This window comes from Rhea pennata, chromosome Z (assembly GCF_028389875.1).
Source record: "Rhea pennata isolate bPtePen1 chromosome Z, bPtePen1.pri, whole genome shotgun sequence".
In the NCBI taxonomy this organism is placed as follows: domain Eukaryota; kingdom Metazoa; phylum Chordata; class Aves; order Rheiformes; family Rheidae; genus Rhea; species Rhea pennata.
Window position 1 is genome coordinate 29521521 of NC_084702.1, and position 22124 is coordinate 29543644.

Consider the following 22124-nt stretch of genomic DNA (forward strand, 5'->3'; position numbering starts at 1 on the left):
AATCATGCTAACTACTTGCATTTTAGCTCATCAAGTTGAAGAAACATTATCTCACTTACCTTAAAGGTGAAAGTTATGAATAAAGCAGGCCAAACTGCTTATTTGAGAACTTACAGTACGCAGCTGATCACTTCATATACAAAGAGCTGAACAGGCTATGATTAAAATTAGTTTTTCAAGTAGTTTTATGAGTGCTTTTTTGGGACACACACACAAGTATGCACTTTGCCTCATTAGACACCTGCCAAATTCTTCTACTAGAAGGGACTGCAAATTTCTAGTTATTTCAAATAAATAGGGAGAATACTATGATCATAGTAAGAAACAAATAAATTGAAGCAATCATCAGGATTTAACTGAAAAGCTTATGTTTATTCAACATTAAATTTTACAGTCCCACTACCTGCCTATTATTTCTTATTGCTGAGTTCAAATTCACTCTATTCCATCAACCATTATCAGAATGACTTCCACACAGAACTCTTCAACATTTTCCTCAACAAGCCTTTCTTCCTGAGTCATATAGAGAGTGCTATATAGAGGTGGATGAGGTATATATAGACTTGCTGCAATTAACCCTTCACAAGCAGCAATTATTACAAATTCTCTAAGAATTCCAACATAGAGATAGCTATTTTATTTCCAGGTTCCTGACTATATGAAATGTTTTGCTTACTCTCCCCAGCACCATGAATATTACAACTTCATTGATGAATCCTAGGATATTTACAAAGTGTTCTGCTTTCTGTCCATCATTCAGAACTTCACATAACAGGAAAAGGGAATTTAGCTTCAGAGGTGAAAAGACCATATCTACAGAAAAGACCCAAAAGGTAGCATGAACATGATACACTAAGGAATATTAGTACCATTATACAGAACTATCTGGATATTTCATTAATTCTCCCACTCAAATTGCCTAGCTGTGAAGAAAAACAAATAAAGGAGAACCTTTTATGTCAAAAAAATTTTTTTTTATCAGAATCATTTTGCCTCAATGAAATGTACCAAAATAATTTTTTGGCATATCAGAGTTTTTGAAATAAGCCTCTGCCTATTAGAACTTTACCCTAAGAACAGCGTATGGAAAAGTTTAATAACTTTAGGTATTTACCATCTATCTTTCCAAGTAAGAAATGAAAATACTTTCCCATGTTAACTTTAGCAAACATTGTCATAATACATTCCTAAACTAATCCAACATTGTTAATATTTGAAAATATTTAATATTTCACAAAAGTATTAGTTTAGGTAATAATAACGTTGTACCTCTTTGTGTTTCCCTGAACAGAAGCCCAATCTCCTCCATGCTTCTCCCCAATAGAACTTCTTTATTGTAAACAGAATCATTTCAAAAGGAGTATTTCATGTTTACCAACAGGTGATATTTATTGTTATAACAAAGAACTCTACATACAGTATTGCACAAAATTATAATGGACCAATCAACAAAAGAATGCTCCTATGTAACTGTTACCAGCACTTCCACAGAAGTTTACTTTAACACAGTGTGCGTTAAGTGTTTTAGTAAACTGACAACTCCTAGAAGATTAATTCATGAAGTATGAGAGTACAAACTTTCATTCAAGGCATACATACAGCACACATGAAAAGGAATGCTAAATGTGCCAAAACCCTAAAAAAAACCAAACCAAATTAAACTAATAAAGTAACAGCACCCTTGGCAAACACCACTGCTACATTCAAAGTCTTTATCTTCTAACAAGAAGCAGAGAAATGCAATTTGAAGAAGTGCCTTAACTTGGAGTTTTAGGCAAACAAGCTCAACTCTATCATATCCACTAGCTTTTTTTTTTTTTTTTTTTTTTGGCCACACTGAAGAATTTATGGCATTAAAAATTCACCTAGCCCCTGCATTACCAGTTCTTCTTGGTATAGTTCTTTCCTAAAATAAAGCCGTTGTGTACAACAGTTGATTAATAAAAGAAATTCAGTGTTTTTACATCAAAAGGTGTACAATTCATGTATTTAATAAAGTATTGAACTATGCTTGTGGAAATTCTATCCTGTGCGCTACGTAAGACACAATGATTTATTTATTGATTTATTTATAAATCATCTCTACACTTTTACCCCAAACCAGGTCTCCCTAGCTGCATCCCTACATCTTCAGCATGCTACTCTAGTTCCAAAGCCGTCAAGCACACATGCCTATAAACAACACTAGAACAACATGACCTCTGGATTTTGAACCTCCTGCCTTTATAGTCTGTTCACTCCCATGCCAATGTCCTCCTGTCTTTGATTATAATATCTTGTCCCTGTTGCCCATTACTTTTTATTTCTACTTTTTGAGCAACTGTTGAGATCATTTGCCCATACAGATAAGTTATCTTCTCCTCTGCACAACTGTGTTGCCTAGCTGCATGTCATCTTTGGAAATCACAGAGACAGGAAGAAAAAAGTTATTTCTATCATACCAACTAGTGAAAAACCAGGGCTAGAGGTTTACACTTCTGCTTGAGCACCAGTGGAATTAAGGCTCAAGACTTACCAGCTTAGAAACTGCTTTGGGAAAGGAAAATCTTTAGGAGTAAGTTTAATTTCTAAAGAAAAATGGCCTCCTATAAATATTTTAATTGCTGATAGGATTAATTTTAACAAGTTTTAAATAGAAACCTTTTTAAATTATAAATTGTTTTCTTGTTATCAAGTTAATCTCAAAGACAGAAGTCAAATAGAAATTACTACAAGTGCTATACATGAAAAGCCCCGCTTCCTACACAGTTACTAAATAAAATTCAAGTTGTAACAAAGTTAAGAACAAATATGACTATGAAAGCTAATGAAAATTACTTCCTTTCCCCCCAAAAATACCTTTATAGCTTCTGGTGTAGACAGCATAGGAAAACACATACATTCTGTGAAAACTGGGAATCAGTCTGTAAGCAGTTTTACCAATTTTTCAATTTAAGTCAAGCGAGATAAAGAAAAAAAAAAAAAGAACAGAAGCATGAGATACAAGGCCTGCATATATTCTGCTTTAATACTTCTATGCCTGAATATATTTTCTAACCACTTTTCCACTACATCAGACACCCTGCCTTCAACACGGCAAGGTACACAATTGGGTTAGCACATTTTGAACCACTGCTGAAACAGCACATAAACTTCTTTTCTGGACTTCCCTTGTCTTATGGGAAAATAAACCACCAGAAAACCTATGCATAGAAACAAGAAAGACTCTGAAACATAGTAAAATCAAATATGCATCTACATAATGATAGTGAATTCTGAGGCTGAGGAGTGTGTGTCTGTATATAAGTATCCATACACACAAAGATACAAACAGTATTTCTTTTCAAATCAAAGCAGAATACATAGGTGATACATTCTTGCACATGGGTTTTGGACTGGGAAGTAGGAGAGAAGCAGACAAAGAAAATGACAAAGGAAAAGAGGAGCAAGATTTTATTTCTTTCATATGAAAATACAGAAATGCTACAGCACTTACTGTTCTTATCTTCTGGATCCCAATTCATCATAAATTACAGTATAAATACATCAGTGCTTGAATGTAACACACAATTTACTTTTTCAAAATGAATTAGCTTTATTTTCCTTAAAGGCATTCACGCTTTACACAGCCTAAGAACCTGAAGAAAACACATTTGCTTTTGAAAGCCACATACTCAGTAAGTGTTTTGTGGTGTTCAAAGTCAAAGTAAAAGTCCTGAGATTTTATATGTTAAAGCTTTCTCCACAGCCACACGTTCCTTTGATGTTTGGATTATTGAAGACAAATTCGCTGGACAGTTTGTCTTCTACATAGTCCATTTCTGTTCCTAGAAGCGTCAGCTGCGCTTTCTTCTCAATAAACACTCTAACCCCTTGAAATCAACAACAACAAAATTACATACAACCAAACTGTTCATTATTCACTTTGAACTTGCACTTCAACCAATGATTAAAATTAAAGCTATATATAAAATCAATCAATATAACCCGAACTCACCAGCCAAGGATGGAACTTTTTTTTTTCTTCTTCCTATAAAACTATGAACAGTGCAGTACTGCTATTTGCGTGTATACATATATACACATACACACAAAAATATCATGATACCTATGGCTAACAGGCATAGAACTTGGGAATTAAATTCATCTTTGATACTTGCTTTCCCATGCATTAATAAGTAACTTACTTCCCAGTGTTCTTAAAGTTGGTGCATCCAACAAAATGCCAAAAAACCTTCTAAAAACAAAGAACCCCTCCCTCAAATACAGTTCTTTGCTCTGCCAAAATTATTAGGCCTTTGTAATTACTAGCGACATGCAATCCTACACCAAGGCAAATGTGTGAACTTGCAAAGATATTATTACCTTTAAGGACTGAGAACCAGTAATTTATTTTAGGAGCTAAAAAGAGCTCCCCTCCTTAAAGCATGCAAAGTATCTACCAGCCTGGAAAGTTACTGAACTTTAAGACTGTGAGTCTGATATGAAGTAGTTAGCATGAATGGACTGGTTTAGCTGACCACAGACTAGGAAATAATAAAAATAAAAATTAATATCTGTAGCAGCAAAAAAAAAAAAAAAAAAAAAGAAAAAGAAAAAAGAAAAAAATTCCATGGAATATCTTCAGAAAGTTATTTCATCATAGAAATTGAGATTCAGCCAAGTTGAAGCTCCACAATTTTTGGTCAACATAGACAGTAATACACAGAGAAGGATAAATCTAATCTCAAGGACCTGGCTGGTCCTCAAAAGAGAATCACAATTCCGTATTAAACATCTGCACTTGCTATTTAAAGTCAGGACAGCTGGGCTGAGATCCAAAGCTACCAGCTCACTGAGCAAAGAGTTTAAAAGTCACTCTTCAGCCCAAAGCTGTCTTGAAGCAACCAAAATAAAACAGAAGGCACACAGGCATATCTGAGATATTGTCTGCCTCTGGAGCTAAAGGCCGTTGTTATAACAATGGCAAAATGCTTTTCTCTCTCTTAAGATCCAGCCCAGGTACTGCCTTCCAAAAAAGTGTTTTCAACTCCCTAAAGTCAGAGCAGCTCTACAGTCCAGCAGAAGAAACTTTAGAAGCCAGCTAAACCTGAAGCTAAGACTAGAGTGAAACTATGTACCTGCAAAATTAAATGGCATTTGTAATCTCATCTATCCCTGGCTCAATTTAATTATTTACTCAAGTTCAAACTAATTATCACTATAAGAATAAAATTTATGAGTAGATATCATAAATATCATTGTATTATCTCATATATATATAAATATATATATATATATATATATCATAGATATGATCTATATATGATAATACAATGATACCTGAGTCACAGATACTTTCAAAGATACTAAGAGATGGGCTCTGCCAAGGATCACAGCTTCTGTAGGAAAGAAGCTGTGATACCCTACTCTTACTCTAATCTCCAACTTTGCCACTGTATTAGAAATATTCTCCTGGACCTAAACATAGAAAAAATCAACAAGGTCTAAAAAAGGTTATAAAAATTACTAAAATTCTTTATAGAGAAATAGAGATCAAATGGAGACCAAGACAAACATTATTATGCATCTAAACATCCAAGCTTGACAAACAGATTACCAATAGAAGTTTCTGTAAAAATTAGGAAGATCTATGGTACAATTATTCAGTACTTCAAACAACAGACCTATGATAGGACACTCAATAAAATTACCACATGGCAAGCTTAAATGCCATCAATAAAAAAAAAAGTTTTCAATGTTGTTTAATTAAAATTATAGAATTGTCACAATGTCAAGATCAAAAGCATAGATTAACAAAGAATAAGGCTAGTTATTAGAGAAGACAGACTAAAAAGCTCCTCGCAGAAAATCTTTATCCTGCCAAGATTATCCTAGGTAAGATGACAAAGTATTTTTCTAGATATGCTTTATTTTATACTCTAAGTACCTGCTTTTGGCCACCTCCAAATGTAGGAATAATAGTCTAGACCATCTATTCTATTCTGACTCAATATGCAGACTTTTTTTGTTATTATCCTAGAGAATTCCAACTTAATCCAATAGGGCCATGAAATGAGGTTTATCCTTGACTCAACTTTCATTTCCACTGCAAATATAAAGATTTTAACTAACTGGTTACTTCCACATCTTCTCCACAAAATCTAAGGCAACAATTCCTTCAACAGAATGCTAGGACTTCTATCTCTATAACTTGCTACTTCAAATAGTTTCTAACCTGTTGCTTGGCAGACTTGAAATTAAGTTATTCTATTCACCACCATCATAGTTTTGCTTTACTTTGTCAGAAACTCACCATCCTGAACTACTTCTTCATCAGAGTCTCCTTTTGATTTCGTATATTCTAAGGTGTAAGAAAGTCCGTTGCATCCTCTTGTACGAACACCTACTTTCACGCCTACCTGAAATAAAATATTAACAGTTTCAAACATCTTCTGGAACACTAAGATAAAAAGTATGCATAACAACAAAAGCTGATATTCACCCTTCCCTGCCTCAAATTCAGTGCTAGAACAGAAGCTTGATGGCCTAGAAGGTAATGTTTTCCTCTTTTACAAAGTAACTACCAAGGTAAAAGTTAGATCACAAACCATAAATATTTATTACTAATTTTATAACTCTCATCAGGGTAGCTATTGGCAAAAATCTGGCTCTTCATTCCATGCTATGTTTGTTCTATGTTATCGCACATCTTACGCGAAAGTGACATTATTGCAAGAATACATCAGTAGAGTCTCTAGTTATACTCATCATGATCACTTCTGCTGTTATGAACAACTATTTTATTAATACTAGCAATGAGTCACACATCAGATGTCTGCTATTGTGGATAAAAGCCTAAAGCATGTTAAAAAAAAGTTTTAAAGTAATAAACTCTCAGCACTTTTATCAGTGCCCTGTATCATAACAGTCAGAGTTAAATTTCAGACTGATGTTTTTGTGACTTAAATTAGAGTTTATTTAAATGCTAGGTCAGAAACTACTTTAAGATCACTGACAGTAACTTAATTATGAAGTTGTGACACCGAGCCAACGGCAGTTACTAAATTTTCACTGAACTTCTATAATGGCTACCAGAAAGCTTTTATTTAACCCAAAGTTCTGAAAAAAAATTGCTTTGTGATCTGCATTACTTCATCAATCCTCTCTCTCCTTTTTGGCAAGTATGTTTATTCATTTATTGCAGTAATCAATGCTGAAGGCCAACCTATCCAATATATTTTAATTATTTGCAATTATCCAACATCATGTTGTATATCAGACAAAAAAAAAAATCTATGTAAGCAAAGAGCTGAGCAATGGTTGTAGGGACACATGAACCAGAAAACTGCATCTTCCAAAAGTATCTGTGCCTCTATCCAAACATGTAAATTAGCCAGAAATGCTTCATGATTATCAACAATACTAATATCTTAATATGATCTACAAGATAGCCCTGTTTGCACTTACATGCTCAGGTTTATCTTTAAGAAGCTGTTTTATCTTCTGAACTGCTGATGGGGTCTGAAAAACAGAAATGTATTCGTGAGTTTGAAACTTCTCTTGCTTTGCTGTAATACATGCAAGTAAAACACTGCAAGTAAAGCAAGAATTTTTAATTCCAATGTCATGCAATCAAATTTCATCTTAGCTTAGAGTTTTGTCTCCTGCCTGCAAAGTCCAGCTACAGAACCAGCCACCCGCCAGCGCAGACTAGCCTTTGTTCTACTTGAAACTGATGACTGATCTCAAGTTAATGTACTGCTATGAAAGAAATAATAGCTAAATCTAACCCATACAAAATACAGTAGCTGTTTACTTCCCTCCCTACCCCTGCTGGCAACAGACGGCTCAAGAACTTCAGTCCTTATTATTATTCTTTTTTTAAAACTGCTACCACAGTTTAACGAGGTAGTGCTGTTCTAGCCAAACTTGTGTCGCATAAACACGTCCGCGCCGTGCTGCTTCTGCCTGCAGCGTATGACCCCTCCTCCCCTCTTTCCACCGACCCGGCGGCGAGCTGCGACTTCACAGCGGGCAGCGCGGAGCTCCTCCAGGCCCGGCTGCCGCAGAAACGCGCGGCCACCCGCGCTAACGAGCACGCCCGGCGGCAGGCGCCCTCGCGCAGCCGGCCTCGGCGGCCACCGGCCCGCCCGCCCCCCGCCGCGCAGGCCCCGGCCGCGCACACACACGCGCTCCCCCTCCCCAGCCCGTGGCGCAGCTCCGCGGCCGCTCCCGGAGGGGCGAAGGCAGAGGTCGGAGGGGCACTGACCAGGGTGAGGGCGGCGCGGGTGGCCTGCAGCTTCCTCTTGCTCACGGCGCGCACCGTGGCGCGCACCACCGACGAGGCCATGACCCGCGCAGCTCCGCGCGCCCGCGCTGCGCTGCGCTGCGCTGCGCCCCGCCGCGCAGGCCCCCCCCGCCGTGGGCCCCGGGCGCGGCCCACGTGACGCCGTGACGCCACAGCGCTGCGCGGCGCCCCCCCGCGCCCGCCCCTATTGGGCAGCGGCGCGTGACTGGCAGCCGCCGCCGCCGGCCCCGCCTCCCGCTGGAGCCGCCCGCTGCGCGTGGCGGGGGCCGCGCCGGCCGTTAGGGCCCGCGCCAGGCGGCGGGGGAGGGGCGCGGCACCGGCCTCCGCCCCTGCGGCAGCGGCGGTGCCGGCAGCGCCGGCCGAACCGCGGAGCCGCGCTCCGGAAGAGAGGGCGGGACAGCGCGGAGTTGACGCGCAGGGCAGCTAAGCCGCGGGCAAACTGTTCGGTAAAACGCCCGATCAGAGGCAGCCGGCCTGCGTGCGAAGCTGGCGCACCGCCGGCGGACGACGGCCGCCCGTACTGCGCAGGCGCACCGCGCCGTTTACCTCCGCCTCGTGTAGCGCTCCCCCGCGGAAGGCGCGCGGCAGGCGCAGGCCGGCGCGCCGATCGGCCTCCGGGCCCGACCCACCCGAAACGCGGGCAAGCCTGGAGCCAGGAGGACGGTTAGCTGTGCTGCGCAGCTGAAACACAACCTCCTCCTCCTGCTCCCCGCCTTTTCCTGCACCGTTCGCTACTGACAGCACAGGACACCTGTGGAAAGCGTAGGGATGAACCAGACAAGCACCTTCTTCTTCCCTCGTTTTTTTTTTTTTTTTTTTTTTTTTTTTTTTTTTTTAAAGCACCCATGGATACTACCATCAGCTCACTTACTGTCCTACCATATTATTTGAGGGACAGTATGGGCTAGTGTGGCTCTTTCTACAGCCTCCCCAAGCTCCCAAGAAGTAGCACAATTGTTCCAGAAAAAAAAAACTTCCAAAGATTAATAAATGGCAGTAAATTGAATGAACACACAGGGGCTTCTATGGCTAAGCCATCTGACCTCCCTAAATGTAACATTTTCCAGAAAATAACAAAAGGGAAGTAGTAAGTTAGAAACTTCTAATTCATTAAGAGACATAGTGATGCTACAGAATTATGAGCATCTCCCACTTTTAACACAAATACTAAGGACAGGCTAGCTATTGAGCAGGCACTAAATGCCTGTTCTGTCCTCGGGGGTGGTTATTACCGAAATTTGGCAGAGGGCAATGTTAGGAGCAATATGACTGGAATATATATTCCATTCATCAGCAAGTATTTGCTTTTTGATTTTCTGACCTATTACTGTTCATTACTATTAGCCATAGCTTAATTGTAAACTATTAGAATTAGTTTATTACTATTAGTTTTGATACTGTTCTTTTTCTAGAAACTTTGTTTTGGAAAAAAAAAAATCTGAAGTGCTGTATTAAATGTGGAGCATTGCTCCCTTGAAAATACCCTCAAATGAGGCAAGCAGAATCTTGGATATCAAGAATGTTAGGAAGAATTAACTCTTCTTCTATTTAAGTTTTCAATCGATGCCTTTCCTAAGATTTTACAATAAACTAAGCTTTAATAATCAATCCAGCAGATTAAGTATGTCTCATCAACTGTGTTTATTCTGTTACAGATCATTCTATTGTAAGTTATCGCTACATTATTTAAATATTGTCTAGGCAAACATGCATCTAGTAACTTACTGGTTTAAGACTTTAATATATTGACAGATGTGTGTGGGGGTTATTTTAGGACTATGAGATACTAACAATATAAAACTTGCGGTTTCATAAGGAAGCAGCAGCTTCAGAGTGAAAGGACTGGGAAATGGCAGAATTTGTTTTCATCCAAATGTCAGTTCAGAGTTTCATAGCTGAAAGCTTCACAGTTAAACAACAAAATAACAGAAATGGAAGAGGGTATGTGCATATCTGATTTTTGTTAAGACATGTGTTCCATCTTTACATGCTCTGACGCTGTTGTCCCTTACATGTTTATATATTTCCCATCAGCAAAAACAAGCTGGCTCTGAACAGAGGGCTAAATAAGCCATTGCATACACAAGGTCAGCATCTGCATCATTTGGTTATGAATAAAAGCACAAGAAGAAACTTAAATATGAAGAGGGAAAATTAAGTTATTTTTATATGGAAAAATATAGAAGAAAGCTGAAATTTTCTGTTTGTTGCTGGCTAAGATTTTGCTTGAAAATATGGTGAGGAAGAAATACAAAAGAATTTCTGGGGGAATGTTGCATATTTAGAAATTTATAGGTGGATGGTTACAGGTGAAACCCAAAAGCAGTTTGGATTCCAGTTGCCTAAGGCCTCTTTTCCAGTTTTTACCATATTAAAGTTTTACCTTTATTAATAAAAAGAAAAATAATTTAAAACATCATGTTTCAAAGAGCAGAGATAATATTCTAATAAGTTATAAATAATTTGCATTTAAATCAAGAATACTGAAAACTAAGTTTAGTGTAAGAAGAAATTTAGAAACTGGTCTGAATTTTGATTTTTTTTTATTTCAAAATCATAAATAACAGTGTTTTCCGTTTTACCATGTAAATAATTCTTTCCTGAACAGGATAAGATGGTAACAGGATAAGATGGTACATTACCAGCTATGGCAGGACTTCAAGTAAGGTTCAAGTTGATAACATTAATTAAATTATTGGCTGGTAGAAGGATCCTCTTCACATTTTTTGAAAATGGAAATGCATTTTTCCCAATTGCCAAATCTTTTTTTTTAATCCTTGAAGCAGTTTCATCTGTATCTTCAAGGCCATGATAAAAGATTCTTAGCAGCAAACAGGACTGACCTTTGTCTCTGTCTTTTTTTTTTTTTTTTTCCTGTACAAGCACAGCAGCAAATGAACTCTCATAAAAATCACATAAGGGATAAAAAAAAAAAAAAAAAAAAAAAAAAAAGAAAAAACTCAATGGCACTGCTTGTCCACAGAGATTTTTTTTAAATAAATTTACTTATCATGTTTTCAGTTGTCTACAGAAAAAAAGTTTGCAACACAGCTGTAGCAGTCTACAAACATTTTAAACACTTATACAAGGATTCAATAAGCAACCAACATAAATAAATACTATTTCCTCTTCAAAAAAAACCACAATTTTTGAAGAAAATAGATCATTTATTTGGCTTGCACACAATTTTAGTGCATTTTGAAAGGATTAAGTTGAACAATAAAATCTTGAAAATGGTCCAGTTTTAGTACCTGCTCTTATCTACATGTTTTACCTAGTAAACAAATACAAAACATCATTGCTTTCCATTAAAATGCTCAAATAATCTATTTCAGAGCAGGGGTCCATGGTAGGTGATGGTATTAAAATCTGCAGTTTTTTTGGACTAGCAATCTAAAATAAAATACCATGTCTCTTTAAAGTTAAGTTGAAGATCATTTATGCTGCTGTCCTGTGAATCCAGATGCTTTAGCCAAAGAAGGGAAAAGTTTAAGATGAATGAATGGCCTGTATTGCAATTTAACAGTGCTTCCTATCCCTCATGATTCTTGCTGGGTCCTCTTCTGTGAGGCTTTTCCCTGAGTCATGTATTTATTGGAAAGGCTGCCTAAGATTGGGAAGGGAAAAAAAAGAAAGGAATTATTCTTTGAAAGTTTTTTAAAAGACAAAAAACAACAAACATTCAAGCATTAGTCAGGAGAAAAACTTTCAAATTATGATGAAAGCAAGCACAAGTCTACTTTATGCTATTACTAATGCTGCTAATGAACAGTAGAGTTGCATTCAAGACTCAGTTAAAAAGCAGTTGTTTTAAAAACCTTCATCAAACAAGAGTGTAAAATTGCTGTAAGCCTAGCTGCAGCTGCAACCATGCCTCTAACAATACATACAACATATCTCTGATCCAGAGACAGTACATAAAGGCCTTTATGCCATGATCTGACTTCTGCTTGTCAGTGTAAGCAACTTTCATGCACGCTGGAAGCGCAGACAAAGGACATGCTTTCATATACTCTAATACGTTAACTGATCACGTGGAATTCTAGATGATTACTCTGAGGAAATCTCAGAAGAAAGTGTTCCACATGTGATCCCTGAAGAGAGACATAGAACACCATACACAAAAATACGAAGGAAAGCAGAGATGGATAAAAACCAATGCATCCATTTGCAAAATAAATCTGTCAAAGTTCTCTGAAAAACAAATTGCAAAGAGAACTGGCATGCCTTACAAGTTTTACTTCCAAAACAAAACCAAAAACCTACACATTTTTTCAGTAAAACAAGAATTGGATTCACTTCAGAATTATCTGGCAACCTATTTGGACTGTGGCTGTGTTCAATATATTGTGCAGAGTTCCAGTAAGGACCGATAGGAAAAGCAGGTTAGAGAGTCATGCTTTTATATCGAATTTCTGAATTAAGAGATACAAACCTGATTGGGGACTCAAAAACACTTTTCCTTTTTGTTTCTTTTTTTCTTCATGTATAAGCATTCCCTATAGACAACATATATTTAGTGATGAATAAAAATTGAATTATGGCATTCCACAAACAAAAATAAAAAGGTCTCCTTAAAAGCTTATGTCAATCTATTGCTAGGTACTTTACAGGGGCTTTAGTACATTTAAGGAGAAAGAGGTTTAAGAAAAGATATTTGGTATTTACCTGATTTAATCTACCAGCATGTTTTGCAGCACTGGATAAAGAAGGGGATCCACATAACACTTCAGATTTTGAACTACCTGAAAAGGTTATAACAAAGATTTACTAATTTGAATCTCATTTTCTCTCTCAGATACTATAAGATATAAAAATCCCAGAATATTGAAAATCTACCTTCATAAGACAAGAAAATAGGACATTATCTTCATTTATTTTATAATATGGATCTTGCCTTATTGTGCCCATTTTCCATCTTACTTACAGATAAGCACCCAAGTTTGCAACTGACAGTAAGTTAAGCTATCTTCCTCTAGAATCAACAGAAGTAAATAGGGACCTTCAGAGAAAAACTGAAAATGATACTGGGATAGTGTGAATCATCCACACCATACCTAGCCCCATGAAATTTTTATAGTACAAGAAAAAAAAAAAAAAAAAAAAAAAAAAAAAAAAAAAAAAAAAAAAAGACCCTTAGGTAGTCTACTCCCCTAGAAAGAACACTTTGTGCACAAAGGAAGAATGGGGAGGGAAAAAAGGGAAAAAAGACTCAACCCACAGTAATACTTCTCTCCCTCAAATTCAGTCTTTCCCAAAATACAAATAATAGTCAAAAATTTTGCTCCAAAATTAGTAATTTTTGGACACATGTACAGTCTGAGCACCATTCCAATATACAGAATAGTATATGACAGCAGTGTCAGTGACTCTAGAACAGTCAGATATACTCCTTTTCATCTTAATGTAATGGTAAGAAGAAATGTTCAAACAGATTGGGTCAAAAATACAAAAATTCAAAAGAATAAATTTAGACTTGACTTGAACCTTCAAAAGGTCAGCAAATAAATACGATGTAGCTTGATTTTTTTAAAACACTTCTGTCCACCCAATACTTTTAGTGGTTTGACAAAACTATGAATACATTTCAGTATCTTGAACATTCTCAGTATACTTGGTACTTCCAATATCTAGTTACAGCACGCTCTAATGCCCTCTTACACTGCAAACATCTGATATATAAGGAGAGCCTGTTTATCTAAACAGGACAGAATATTTTTGCTGGTAGAGAAGGGCTGATCTAAAACTATGTTTATGCAAAGGACTCCTATTACAACTCAGTCTCTTAAAGTAACAGAGTAATCTGCACAGCAGATCTTCTTAGCATAAATTTAAATGTCTCTAGATATATATAAAGAAAAACTAATACTATGTTTATCTGGAATATAACTAAAGACACCATCTTAGGGAGTCTCATTTTTCTCTTACAGTGACCTTCATTTGCGAGACAGATGATAATAGACATTTCTGATCTGAAGGGATGACTTTGCTACTGTTTAGTAGTTCACTGTTGCTTACAAGTCTGTCAGTCAGAAAATTTGCTAGTTGGGTTAGAGAGAAAAATAAGACATTGCTGTGAAGAGTATCCCTCTGACAACCAAGTTGGGAGGAATGTTTTTTACTCTATTTTATTCACAATATTCTATTAGAGCAATTGTACACTGTCTTAATGACTTGAATATGGGAGAAGTCTGTTTCAGGTAATGGGAAGAACTACAAACTAGCTACTATTGCTATTACAATGTCATGAAATGAAATTTGAACTTTGAAATGTTAGCAAACTATAGTGAAAGCAATGGAAACAGTTTTGACATACTAGAAAGTAACAGCCTTTCTATACAATATCCTTTCTATTCTAATCCTTTCTACAAGAAACTAAGTCATATATCTCAGGCTACAACAATGTTTCAAAAGGTAGGTGAGGGTGAAGGGAAAACTGACCAAGTGTGACTGCATTTTTTAAAGAAGTAACTTTGAATGATGTCATAAATGCAGAAACCTTATCCTTTAGTCAACTCTGTTAAATAAACAAAACAAAAAAAAAAAAAAAACCATAAATTGTTTAAACTACTCAACTGTATTTGTTTCATACCTGTAGGTCCTTTATACTGTGGGCATTCTTTTTTAATGTGACCTTCTCTTCCACAGATAAAACAACGTTTTTCTCTCAAATCTCTGTCTTCCAGACGCTTCCACTTTTCTGCTGATTGCCTGGAAGCCTTGTCTCTTCCAGTTTCTGCTGTTCCTCTTGCTATTTTGCTCTTCTGAGGTGTACATAGCTGCAGCTTTCCCTCATTAGTTGAGCTCTCTTTTTCTGTTGTTTTACTCTGAATTTCTTTGTCCTCTTTGTTTCTTTTCTCTTTGTTTTCTGTGTACTTTTGGTTTTTGATATCTTCATAATCATGTCGTCGCCTCAGTCTGCAGGAGAAGAAAAAGCCTGCAGGGTTCATAGGCCTTACATTCATACGCAGAGGAAAAAAAAGTTGCATATAGATGACAATCTCCATGTATTTCTTCAGTGGGTTAAATAAATTGAATTAATGCATCCATCTCCTTACTATAGCACTGCTTGGTAGGAGAGTGAATGTAATATATCCTTAATAATGTAACTTTACAATTATATTACAACATAGCACTAAAATTTAATAACTACACTGAAGAAATATAAACAACAATCTATCTCCTGGAATTGCAACAGACAAGCAGAAGAGAAGGAACACCAAGCAAAACGCTAAGAAACTATGAAAATGGGAGTATACTTTTTCTTTTCCCTTTTTGTACACTTCCATCAGAAATCTTGCTTCCTTCCACTAGTCTGAAACACAGTATTTCTAAAAATCTTTCCTATAGGAGAAACTTCTAACATTCTAAGATTTAAAGATATAGTAATGGAAACTGAGGTATTACCGCTGGACAGGTTTTACTTCATCTATTAATTCATTACCTGGAGGAGACATCAGTGAAACCTCCAAGTCTAAGCTCTTTCAGTCAGTTACATACAGCACTAATGGCTAGCAACTTGAAAATAACCTTCAAACAAATGAGTGAATGAGCAAAAAGGTAGCAGATGAACTTCAGTGTAGATAAATGTAAAGGAATACATCTAGGGAAAATTATATAGACATAGTTTAGATGATGTTGAACCGGGAGCTGGCAGTTAGAACTAAGGAAAGAGTTTTTAAATAATATTAGAGAATTTCCCCAAATTAACAGATTGACAAACAGTAGCAGCCAAAAAGGCTAACAAGATATTGGTATCATCACATGAAATACCGAGAACAAGACAGAAAGCATTCTGTTGCTATATAAAAACCATGGCATCCGTACATGTGAATACTGCATATTGGTCTGCTCTCCACACCTTAAGAACAAAGTAGTGGAGTTAGAGAAGGTACCAGAGAAAGTAGCTAAAATGATCAAGGGAACAACTGCCTTAGGAAGAGATACCAAAAAAATTCTTCACTTCACAGAAGGTAGCAGAAAAGAGGTCACAGCCATAGCTTACAAACTCACTAGTGCAGAATTACTACTAACTAAATCCCACGGTACTATGGAATGCTTGATGAAACTAAAGTGAGTTTGGGTTAAAACAGATAAAGTACTAATTTAATAATAGTTTTTTTAAAAAAAAAAAAAAAAAAAAAAAAAAAAGAGAGAGAGAGAGAGAGAGATTAGACAAAATCAGGCACAACTCTGGTCCACAAATGACTACTATAAGACCAGGGCAGGTATGTGCTCTCATACAGCAACTGTGGATGCTGGGGGAATACAAGAGAAGAGATTGCAAAAACCAGCTAACTAGCACATCTTCCATAAACAGCAGCTCCTATTACAAGTGCTGGACAGAGGACTCATCTAGACAGATCAGAGGTCTGACCTCAGAAGGCATTTATGTTCTTAGAAGCAAAATCTCATTGCCTTCTGCTCTACTGTTGCACAGAATATATCTGCATATGTGAAATGGAGTTTCACTCCAGAATGCAGTATTAAGTCAAGTGTATCTAAAACAGCAATTTAGACAAAGTGGATTTTCTGAATACCTTCAGCATTCTCTAATTTCAAACCATCACCAGCTACTATACTTAAATTTGATAAAGTTTAATAGATTACTAAGATAATGATCTCAGCAATATTAATTCAGTTCTCTACAATGCATCAAAAAGGCAACTTTATCTACATCATCTTTTTAGCTACCTATTTAAAACTGTAGATGATTTTTAATTACAATTTAAGATAATTCAGACTCTAAACAAAGGTTAGATCTTCCATTAAAATAAGCATAAAGGCTTTCATGATTTCCTGCTATTGAAGTTTTATTCACTGGTTTTCACTGTCTTATAAATATGATGTCTTTAAAGTGCTTCAGCGTCTTTACTAGAAAAAAATCAGTAGATCAGTTTTAAGTTCAGACTGTCATGTAAAGAGCAGGAAAATCAATATAGCATTAATTTGCTACAGGAAGGTATTTACTGAATTTCAAATATTTGGTGACTGAGGATCAGAAAGCCTTGCTCTTGGATATGGATAGGACACTGTTCTGGTCTATATGTGCTTAAAAAGTCATGTTGTCATGCCATTTTTTTTTAAACTTTTGGACATGAATGGCATGATTCTGTGAACATGACAAAAAATGCATCTATTGCTAGGAGCACCAGAATTCTAGAAACAGAAGCTACTAAATAAAAATAAGTAAAAAGCTCTCATGAGTGCTCTTCACAGCACATAGCTATTCAGCTTTGCCTTGACTGGTGAGAATTGAAAATTCTCTTCAATCATTACTTCCCTGTATAAAGCCCAGAATCAGCATCTACCAACTTTATGCTAAGTAAAAAGAAGCAAAGCATGTACTGTAGTCTTCTATGAAAAAGATCTGTTAAACACTCAAGAAGTGGCTGATAAAAGTTAAGTTACGATTCTATACTGACTAAAAATTTTGAAACAGACTCTTCTGCCCCCACTGCCAAGCTGATATTGATACACACTCAGCAGTAAGAAATTATTTGCAGTACGTACGATCTTTGCTTTGTCATTACTGTCATTGCTGTCAGAGTATGTAGCGAGATGCAGTGAGAAAGGCTAAGGCCCAGTTGGAATTGAGTCTGTCCCTGAGCCAGCGATGTTAAGGACAACAAGAAGGGCTGCTTCAAATACATCAGTAGCAAGAGGAGGACTGGGGAAACGTGGGCCCACTACTAAATGGAGTGGGTGCCATAGTGATAGAGGATACAGAGAAGGCAGAATTACTGAATGCCTTCTTTGCTTCAGTCTTCACCGCTAAGGGCAGCCCTCAAGAATCCCAGAGCCTGGAGGCAAGGGAGAAAGTCTGGAGAAAGGAAGACTTTGCTTTGGTTGAGGAGGAAAGGATTAGAGACCTTCTGGGCAGGCTAGACATCCACAAATCCATGGGCCCAGGTGGGATGCACCCACAGGTCCTGAGGGAGCTGGTGGATGTTATTGCCAAGCTGCTCTCCATCATCTTTGAAAGGTCCTGGGGAACTGGAGAGGTGCCTGAGGACTGGAAGAAAGCCAATGTCACTCCAGTCTTCAAGAAGGGCAAGAAGGAGGACCCATGCAACTACAGGCCAGTCAGCCTCACCTCCATCCTTGGAAAGGTGATGGAACAGCTCATTCTGGATGTCATCTCCAGGCATATGGAGGAAAAGAAGGTGATCAGGAGTAGCCAGCATGGATTCACCAAGGCGAAATCCTGCTTAACCAATATGATAGCCTTCTGTGATGGAGGACTGGCTGGGTTGATGAAGAAAGAGCAGCAGACGTTGTGTACCTTGACATCAGCAAGGCTTTTGACACTGTCTCCCATAACATCCTCCTGTATAAGCTCAGGAAGTGTGGCTTAGATGAGTGGACAATGAGATGGATTGAGAACTGGCTGAAAGGCAGAGCTCAGAGCATTGTCATCAGTGGCATGGAGTCTAGTTGGAGGCCCACAGCTGGTGGAGTTCCCCAGGGCTCAGTACTTGGTCACTGACATGGATGAAGGGACGGAGTGCCTCCTCAGCAAGTTTGCTGATGATCCCATGCTGGCAGGAGTGGCTGATACAGCTGAGGGCTGTGCTGCCATTCAGAGACACCTGGACATGCTGGACAGCTGGGCAGAGAGGAATCTCCCGAAGTTCATCAAGGGCAAGTGCAGAGTCCTGCACCTAGAGAGGAATAACCCTGGGCACCAGTACAGACTGGGAGCTGACCTTCTGGAGAGCAGCTCTGCAGAGAAGGACCTGGGAGTGCTTGTTGATGACAGGTTGACCATGAGCCTGCAATGTGCCCTTGTGGCCAGGAAGGGCAATGGTCTCCTGGGGTGCATTAGGAAGACTGTTGCCAGCAGGTCAAGGGAGGTGATCCTGCCCCTCTGCTCAGCCCTGGGGAGGCCTCATCTTGAGTACTGTGTCCAGTTCTGGGCTGCCTGGTACAAGAGGGACATGCAGCTACTACAGAGGGTCCAGCGTAGGGCTACGAGCATGATCAGAGGGCTGGAGCATCTGCCCTGTGAGGAACGGCTGTGAGAGCTGGGCCTCTTCAGCCTGGGGAAGAGAAGCCTGAGGGGGGATCTGATCAATGTGTACAAGTACCTGAAGGGAGGGTGTCAAGGGGATGGGGACAAACTCTTTTCAGTTACCGCATGTGACAGGACAATGGGTGAAATTGAACCACATGAAGTTCTGCCTGCACATGAGGGGGAAATTTCTTCACTGAGAGAGTGATAGAGCATTGGAACAGGTTGCCCAGAGAGGTTGTGGAGTCTCCTTCTCTGGAGATCTTCAAGGCCCGCCTGGATGCAACCCTGTCTAACATGCTCCAGGTGACGCTGCCTGAGCAGGCAGGTTGGACTAGATCATCTCCAGAGGTTTCTTCCAACCTTACTGATTCTATGATTACTATCCAAATATTTCTTCCAAACAAAGTTAAGGAAATGTTCCACACAAATCCCAAGTACTCACTTTCTTCTCATGGGACAGTCTTTCATGAAATGGCCAATTTTACCACAAATTCTGCAGCATCTATCGTTCGGTGCCAGTTCCCCTTCTGTCAGTACCTCTGGATCAAAGAAATACTCCTGAAAAAGAAACCATGCTTTCAAAAAACAAATCTGAATTGGGAATTCAAGACATAGAAACAAGAATAAAACTACAGTGAGGTATGGAAAAGAATAAATGTAACTGAACTCCTGAAAGACCAGATGAGATAACTGGCCACTCCTGCTGCATCTTCGCAGGTAGTCTTCTGACTACCACATCTGCAAGCTGTTTAACTGCAGTTTTAAAAAAATGATAGGCTGTTTTGACAGAAACAAACATTTCTGTACCATGAAACCCTGATTTGACTAGTATGCTGCATGTTACCACTTTCCCTATGCAAATAACAGAAAAACAATACTTATTACTAACTCTCACAATACAGATTTGTTAGAATACCATTAAAATTTAAATGAAAAGTATGTAAAGAGAGTGCATCCGTACTCCCACATGAGATACTTTATACACTGTAGAAGCACTCCTGTGTACATACTGTCCTTTTAGAATTGCCATATCCTTTAAAGCAACTCACCATTTTTGATGGATATTCTTTAGGAAATATTTTTATAGGGGTACCAAATACCCTCCTCCCATTGATAAAGGCCTTCATTATAAAGTTTGTCACTGAAGGAAAAAAAAGAGGAAAAAAATCATCCAAATACAAAACAAACCATCAAAATAAGATCTGAGATAAGATTATCACTTTATGCTCAAATTTGTGAATAGAAAACTTACTTTTTCTTGATAATCCAGCTCCAAGATTGTGGTTCAGATCAAAAGGATCTGTATAAAAAGCATTACAGGCATTACTCATGTCCAGGGCAAAATCAGGATTGTATACATAGATTAGCAACTTAAGGCACAATTCCTAATGCAGAATATACAAATTAAATTCTTTGCAAGTTTATTTAATGCAAATTCATTCCAAGAGCAAAGAATCAGAGTAGATCAGCTCCGAACAGACTGAAATATTATAAAAGAGTAAGTTTTGTGAGGCAGCAGGAGAGCAGAAATGCTTCCTGTGAAAATCAGATGGGCCAATGAATCATGGCTTGAGAAACTTTTTAAAAATTGTGTCTGTGTATTTTCTTCATACCATGATAATACTTAACAGTGTAACACATACATATGGCATGATCAGTCTTAAATATGGAGTTACCTAAATGTAAGTTAGAGTAAAACCTCAAGCTAAGAGCTTCTCCAAAGCATTCGGTTAAATTCATTTAAGTCAGTTATTGCCATGAAGTTTAGTTTACAGCTTCTTTTCAGAGGGAAAAAATTTTTCAGAATTTCTAGCAATACCAAAATTAAATGAGAGTTCTGCCAAGATTTCAGAACACGCACAAATAGCAGTTTATAATCTACTAACATAAAAATGAAACAAGCCATGTGGAAAGACCAAGTGTTTCATATGGGCATTTAAAGAATTCCACATATTCATGCACTCATGTGCTTTTACCTTCAATTACTATGTATTTGGAAGTCCATTGCTTTTTGAAAGTTGTAAGCAGACTTTTTCTCCTAATGCATATGACATGCTCTTTAAAATCAAATTCCTCTGTGTAGAAACGAAGAAGTCCAAGCCACAGCTGCCCAACAGATTCAGTGTTTTTTCCAAATTCTGGCCAGATGACAGCCTAAAAATGATAGAAATGTTCAAATTTCAAACAATCAAAATAATTATACTTAACATAAATTTTATTCTATAAAGAAACTTGATTGAGTTATTCTAGAATACCTCCCTTTTCTTCATAATTAGTACTAGTAAATCAATTTAGACTTTAAAATAGTCAATATTTTTTGATCACTGAGATTAGCAACAAACATATTTCTAACATTTAGTTTTGCCTGTTATCAAAAGTTTAATTCACTTGCAATGTATTTGATCATATAATACAAAATTATTGAAGTGGATTAAACAAATTGTGACTAGATGTGGAACCAGTATTTGCAGCAGATATTTCCACCCAGTAATGTGACATATATAGCAGTTAATCATCATTAAAACCTTAAAATAATTTCTATCAAATCTATTTTTCATGCTTAATTAAATACAATCAGTTATGTTCTCAAAAATTCACAGCACGGGATTGGGATGTTTAAAGTAAGAGCCACTCCACTTCCATTTCTTTGTTTAGTATTTGTGTGTATTACTAATATAATTTTCTTCTTTGTCACCATACAGAACTTATGATCAAAGACCGTATTTCTGAAACTAGTTTCTATATCACTATCATGTTTGAAGACTATGTTCCTTCAAATGCATTCTTTTTCATTCACTAAGCTACAGGCAATTCATTTCAAATTCACTTTCTGATACA

General features: G+C 37.7%; 2 protein-coding genes across 4 annotated transcripts in view; both read right to left on the minus strand.

The window, feature by feature from the left end:
• Positions 1-1363: 1363 nt before the first annotated feature.
• Positions 1364-8380, minus strand: ISCA1 (iron-sulfur cluster assembly 1). The gene is made up of 4 exons (XM_062600240.1): positions 8231-8380; positions 7429-7482; positions 6275-6380; positions 1364-3851 (listed from the first exon to the last, which is right to left on the minus strand). Exons 1-4 carry the CDS (start codon positions 8309-8311, stop codon positions 3703-3705), a joined length of 390 nt encoding a protein of 129 aa, XP_062456224.1. The 5' UTR covers positions 8312-8380; the 3' UTR covers positions 1364-3702.
• Positions 8381-11239: 2859 nt separating this feature from the next.
• The window catches only part of TUT7 (terminal uridylyl transferase 7), a 34890-nt gene continuing 24005 nt past the window's right edge, over positions 11240-22124 (minus strand). Inside the window, exons 22-30 of one of the 3 annotated variants that reach the window (XM_062599846.1) lie at positions 21263-21440; positions 20539-20586; positions 20336-20427; positions 19729-19844; positions 14862-15223; positions 12938-13014; positions 12705-12768; positions 12297-12363; positions 11804-11876 (exon numbers count right to left, since the gene is read on the minus strand). In XM_062599846.1, coding sequence (XP_062455830.1) covers positions 12320-12363; positions 12705-12768; positions 12938-13014; positions 14862-15223; positions 19729-19844; positions 20336-20427; positions 20539-20586; positions 21263-21440 — 981 coding nt within the window. In that variant the 3' untranslated portion in view covers positions 11804-11876; positions 12297-12319. Of the gene's footprint in view, positions 11877-12296; positions 12364-12704; positions 12769-12937; positions 13015-14861; positions 15224-19728; positions 19845-20335; positions 20428-20538; positions 20587-21262; positions 21441-22124 lie in introns of all 3 variants that reach the window. The other 2 variants (XM_062599847.1, XM_062599845.1) reach the window with 2 other exon arrangements.